Genomic DNA, 5776 nt, shown 5'->3' with positions numbered 1-5776 from the left:
GCCGGAGAGGGGTGAGGCGCAGGGACCTCCGGGAAATGTAGTCCAGGCGTCGCGCTTCTTCCGCCGGGCGCTGGGGCCGCGAGAGCTGGGTCTGGAGGGGTCCCGACCCGACCCAGAAAGAAAGATCGCTCCCGAGCCGCCGGGAGGCGTGGTGTTCGCCCCGGACTCCTCCCATCGTCCTGGTGCGGCCGGCGGCCGGCGGGAACTACCACTCCCAGAGTGCAGGGGCTTCTTTCCCTGGGAGCCCGAGGACACCGCGAAGCGAAGTTCGCGACTGCGGGCGCTGGGGCTGGGGAGGGGGCGGCGGCCAAGGGTTAGTCTCAGTTCCAGGGTCGACCCGGCCGGCGTTTTACGCAGCGTGTAGCAGATTTGCCGCAGAAGCCGCGGCCCTCGTCCTCCAGGAGAGGAGGCGGGTGGTTGAAAGCAGAGTGGAGTACGCGGCTCCTCGAGCCCGGGCCAGGGACCCCCAGAATCCGACTGCGTGCGCCTTGGCTTGCCGTGGAAAGGGCAGGACCTGGGGTTCTTCAGCTATCCCCCGCAGGGCTTGCTGCTAAGTCAACCCGAACATGGAGCCCTCCCGACCCGCTGCCTCCCGGGAGGTCGGGGAGACCGAGGAGGGGGCCGCCGTGCCGAACAGCGGACGTGCAGCCACGAGGGGCCGCTACAGGACCAGGGGCGAGGCTGCGCGCACCCCCGACCCGCGCAGACTAAATTCTGGACTCGGCTTTCTTGTCCTGAGAGGAAGGCACAGACAACGCTTTATTTTAGTAATGAAATCAACAGTGCCCACACAGTTAAGATTCACTTGTGCAAACCTCACTGCCCTCGCCCCACACGGGATCGCCAGTCCAGGCTTCTGCGGTCCTTGGTCACCGGGAGAGGGCTTTCGGGGCCCTTCCCTCGAGGCTTCTTAGCCGAATTCGCTAGGCTGCCAAAGCCGGGTGCCGGGTCAGAAGCCTAGCCAGCCCGCCGGCCTGTCTTTATATCTTTCATTCTTTAGCTGCAGCCAAAGAAGCCATTCCCAGCCCGTCAGGTGGAGGAGGCAGGGGACCTACTTGGAGGTGGAGTCCCTGGATGATGGCCTCGAGGATGTAGAGGCGGAGGAGGAGTAGAGGAAGGTGGAGCGAATGGTCCATCCCGGCGGGAGCTGGCTGGGCGAGTGGCCCCGCATGTGTGCCTGCATGGAGGCCAGGCTGGGGCAGCCGGCTCCGCACAGAGAGCAGCGGTAGGGTGCAGCCCCGTGTGTCCGCAGGTGCTTGGTCATGGCCGAGAAGTCCCGGGAGCGCTGGGGACAGAGGCCACAGGAAAAGGGCTTCTCTCCTAGGGCGGGTGGAGGGGAAGGGCGGTGAAGATAAGAAGGGGGTGAAGCCCTAGCCGGTTTGGCTCTGGATAGGGCGACGGCCTGCAGACTGAAGGGTCCCAGGTTCCACTGTGGCCAAGGGCACATGCCTGGGTCGCGGGCTTGATCCCCAGTAGGGGGCAGCCTGTAATACCTTAACTAATAAAAAAAAAAAAGTCAATGGGCCCTTAAAAAAAAAAAAGAAAGAAAAGAGGGCAGCCTAGGGTAGATCGGGGGCAACTGGACAAGAGAGTTGTGTGGGAGCTAGGCAGCAGAGAGGGACTTAGGGGCAGGCAAGTCAGTGTTTGGCAGGGTGCCCATACCTGTGTGGACTCGGTAGTGTGTCTCCATCTGATGCTTGAGTGAAAACCTCTTTCCACAGACAGAACAAGAATAGGGCCTGGACCGAGCAGGAGGAGGCCTGAAAGGCTGTTGGCGAGATGGGCAGCCTGCTTTGCCCACGTGACCCACACAGGTTGCAAGTGCACCTGTGGGGACAAAGAAGGTAAAGGAGGGCAGAGCTGGGAATCCCAGAGTCTGATTACTGGAACACCCAGTAAGATATCAGGGACTACAATGAGACTGAAGCAAAAGTATCCTCACCCTACTCACCCGTGTGCCTTTGATCAGACCCTTCCATCTCCCCAGGGCTGAGCTTCGCGGGGCCCTGGGGGAGGGAACCTGGAGAGAAGAGAGTGAAGTAGGGGCCCTACTCACTCTGGACTCCTGCAGCCCCAGCCCCAGCAGAGAGACCATATTACAGGGTTCATGCAGGACAGTGAAGGGCTTACCTGAGGTAGAGCTAGAGAAGGCCAACTGATTCTGGCTCCAGAGCCCTTTGTGGAGGTTCAGGGACAGTGGAATCCTAGGGGTGGGGTGGAGAAGAGTAACAGAGTTGGCAAAACCTGGGATCCTGACTGACCCCATCCTGGAGAGGAAGGTGATGCATATTCTCAGGTGCTGGGCTTTGGTTTCCCCTGTGGTGGGAGCTTTTTGTCCTATCTCCAGTTCAGGAAATGTACAATAGAGATAAAAGATGTGGTGCCCTTTCACCAATCATCATTGCCTCACCTGAGCCAGTCCCTCCCAGATAGGCTTCCACTGGGCCCTTCACTCACCTCTGATCCTGAGGCCAGACCTCTTGCCAGGCTGCACTGATGGAAGTACTATGGGAGAAAGGAGTGCCAGATCTGGGCGGTAATAGCAGGAGGCTCCACAGGGCAGGCTGGCTCTCCCTCAACCAAGGGGCCTCAGCCCACCAGGGCCTAGAGGTGATGCTGGTTTGGAGGGAACCTGGTGGGGGTGGGGGGCCAGGCAACTTCCCTAAACTTTCCTCAGAGCCCCCTGGACTCTCCTTCACCCACATGATCACTTCTTGTTTCCCACCTACTCCCCTGTGGCCAAAAAGGGATTGGTCGAGTTTCTCTTCTGATCTCACATGCTCCCTCTGATCCTCCTGCATTGCCTCTGCTATCTCAGAGCTCTCTCTCAGTGGCCTGTGCTCCTGCACCATCTCCTGTTCTCTCTCACCAGCTCTAATAAACTTCTCTGATCTCTGCTCTCCAAGGTCCCCCACTCCACTCTCAGAATCCCTTGTGGGCTTCTGATGTTCCTTCAGCCCTTGACTAAACTCTGCTCTAGCCCTGTCTCTTCGAGCCTTCCTGCATGCCTCTTCCAGGGACTGCACCCCCAAGGCCCTGGCAGCCTCCTCAAGGGGCCCCAGTTCCCCAGGTTGCAGCTCAACACTCTCTCCGTAAACAAAGTACAGAAGCTGTGCAAAAGTGGAAGGGCTGATTCCTTTCACCAGAGTCCAGTGACCCCTGCGGCCTAGCTGCTGGCTCACACCTGCCAGCACCAGGCTGTGTGCAGGGAACTCCTGGCTCCCCACAGTGATCATGGTATCACATAGTGCAGGCCTGAGCCTGGCTGCTAGCCGCACCAGCCGATCAGAGCCATAGGGGCTAGGCAGTCTTGTTGGGGACAGGGGCATTTTGCCTTGCCTGGGTACCAGTCTCAGAGGTTCTGAGACAAAGGCCACAGTTCGAGGTCCATGGTGGGAAGGGGAGGAAGGAACAGCATATTCTCAAGCCTGTGGAGATGAGGGGAGAAAGAATGAGTTGTTTGTTCTGGATCAGACCTCTCTGTTCTGAACAGAGCAAATAAACTAACCCAAGAGAGGACTTGAGCTTATCCAGAACCATAACAGGGGCCTAGAGTTTGGTGGCAAGAGAACGGAAATTAGACTACAGTGAGGACTTAAAAAGCAAGGATCAGGTAGTTAACAACTACATTAAGTAGTGGGCTGAAGACTAGAAGGTGGATTCTGCCAATTAGCAATCTCTGACTTAAATGATAGCACATACTGATACTTCTGCTTCTCGGAGCCCCTCTGAGCAGGCCAGGCTCCCTTCATTCGAGACAAAGAGATCACCTCCAGACCCAGTCATCCCTGTCAGTTAGGGATGGAGCAAGACACAGCTCATGGGAGAGTTTAGAGAGCTCGTGTGTCCCCACACAAGTCCATCACGTGGAGCTGAGGGTCCTGAGAAGCAGAAAATCAGCAATACATGGGGTCATAGTTGTAGGAGGGCAGGTTCCAAGGCATCAATCCTCTCCTTGAAGCTGAAGCATCTAGAACACATCCTCAGAGAAGGAACTGGAAGAGACCGAAGATGCCTGTCTAGTGAGTTAAGAGCAGGTGTAGAAGTCACAGGAGAGAAGGCTCTTGATCCAGGGATAGAGAGAGGTTTGGGAGAAGACTTTGACCCCTGAGGAAGTGCGAGAAAGGGAAATAACTACAGAGGAGAGGCTATTTCCTCTCAAGGTTAAGATAAGAAGATGGTTTAATTTTGCTTTTCATACGCCAAAAGTGAAGAATAAAAAGAACCCAACAAGACAGGAATTTCTCACACATCAAAATCACCACATTGGCTTTTAAGAAGAGAACTGGGAACTCAGATACAAAGAGGCAGACCCAGCAGGCATCTTCCTAGATGTGATGAGGACTCTTGTGGGAGGGAGGATTATTACTTGGTCACCTCAGGGAGAGGGCTATAGGTTGGCAGGAAGTGGACAGGAAGGGGTATAATGGGAAGAAAGTCTCAGCTGGGGAGAAGAAACTACTCACCAGTTGTAGCTTCCTCCTGAACACCGCATGTTCTGAACTTCTGTTGGGCTCCTGCCCACCCTCTACCCCAATAACTCCGCCCCTGACCTCACAATCTTCCATTGGGTGTCCCAAGTATCTGTCTGCCACAGTTCCCCCACAGGGTGTGGTTTTTTATCCCAGGCTCTGCTTCACCCTTCCAGGAGAGACCACCCCTTCTAGTCTAGAATCCAGGCATCCTATCTCCTAACCTGTCTCCTTATTTCATTTGTGAACTTCTAGAGTCAAAGAAGTGTATCTGAGGCAACAAAAAACTCTGAACTAATCAGATCTGCATTTGAGTCTCATCTCTGCCGTTTACTAGTTGAGTCACCTTGGGCAAATCATCTCTCTGAGCCTCCCTTACTTACCTCATCCATGAAAGAGGGTAAACCTCTGCTTATCTTATTTGGAGGTGGGGGTGAAGATGAAATGATGAATGTGAAAGAGGTTGGTCAGTACATAGTATCACTCAAATAGTATTAATTCTGTTTCTTAGAGGTGTCAGCGGAGCTCCAGCAGATGAAAGCGGTTTCTACTATCTCAGAGGCAAAAAGGACTGAAATAGCGGACTTCCAAGGAGAGCGTGAAGGAGAGTCGAAAGCATGCCTGACTTGATACTAGGAAGCCTTGACTGCTTTGTGGAAATGACCTCTGTCATTTGAGCCATCACTGAGGACTGGGTGTGTGAGTGACTCAGATCCTCCCATCAAACTCTGAAGGGGGTAACCCCAGAAAGGGTCTGTGGTGGTCTTTGAAGAGAAAAACTCCTTTTCTTGGGTTGATGACAAATTACATTTCTCTGAAATCAGAACTCCGGGGTTTCTTTCACTTCCTGCCCAAAGAGTCTAGGTCCTCGGAGATTTCCCGTCTTTTCACTTTAGCACTTGTTAACTTGGGAAAAGAATGACGTCTGAGAAACTCAAATTTCTTTTTCATATTATTCCATGATCCCTCACCCTATGACAAATTTTTATTGATTTGATAAATCACTTATATGAGCCTGGCGTATCATATATGCCCAATAATATACAAGTCAGGCATTGGAAGGCTTCTCTGGTTTCCCCCCACTCTCCAGGCTTTTCCCTTAGATTCTGGGTCCTCTCCTAGACTCAAATATTATGTCTCTAAACTCCTGTTTCTCCCTTTGGCCCCAGGACCCCAAAATATTCAGACCAGTCTTCTACTGTCTCCCTCCAGACTTAATATGTCTTCCCTCTACCGCTTGTTCTAGCTTGGGTGCAGGCAGATGTTAACCCTTCCTACATCAGACAGGGTGTGCCATTGGGTGG

General features: G+C 54.0%; 1 protein-coding gene and 1 long non-coding RNA gene across 2 annotated transcripts; one reads left to right on the top strand and one right to left on the bottom strand.

Moving 5' to 3' along the window:
- Nucleotides 1-725: 725 nt before the first annotated feature.
- On the bottom strand, nucleotides 726-4729 carry ZBTB32 (zinc finger and BTB domain containing 32). The gene is made up of 5 exons (XM_006765004.2): nucleotides 2458-4729; nucleotides 2131-2204; nucleotides 1952-2020; nucleotides 1663-1827; nucleotides 726-1320 (listed from the first exon to the last, which is right to left on the bottom strand). The coding sequence occupies exons 1-5, from the start codon at nucleotides 3327-3329 to the stop codon at nucleotides 1052-1054; spliced, it is 1449 nt and encodes a 482-aa protein (XP_006765067.1). The 5' UTR covers nucleotides 3330-4729; the 3' UTR covers nucleotides 726-1051.
- LOC107183270 lies at nucleotides 2521-5264 on the top strand. Its single transcript, XR_001514060.1, has 3 exons — nucleotides 2521-2610; nucleotides 4728-4872; nucleotides 4984-5264. It is a non-coding gene; the product is annotated as an uncharacterized LOC107183270 (long non-coding RNA).
- Nucleotides 5265-5776: the final 512 nt, after the last annotated feature.

Source organism: Myotis davidii, unplaced genomic scaffold (assembly GCF_000327345.1).
Source record: "Myotis davidii unplaced genomic scaffold, ASM32734v1 scaffold681, whole genome shotgun sequence".
NCBI lineage: Eukaryota > Metazoa > Chordata > Mammalia > Chiroptera > Vespertilionidae > Myotis > Myotis davidii.
This window is presented reverse-complemented; position numbering and strand designations above follow the sequence as displayed.

Excerpts from the sequence above, each read along its gene's own strand:
- ZBTB32 (XM_006765004.2), bottom strand. The coding sequence starts at position 3,329 with ATGCCCCTGTCCCCAACAAGACTGCCTAGCCCCTATGGCTCTGATCGG. Across the intron at positions 2,021-2,130 it reads CTTCTCTAGCTCTACCTCAG|GTTCCCTCCCCCAGGGCCCC; the intron begins GTAAGCCCTTCA and ends TCTTCTCTCCAG. Across the intron at positions 1,321-1,662 it reads ACACTACCGAGTCCACACAG|GAGAGAAGCCCTTTTCCTGT; the intron begins GTATGGGCACCC and ends CACCCGCCCTAG.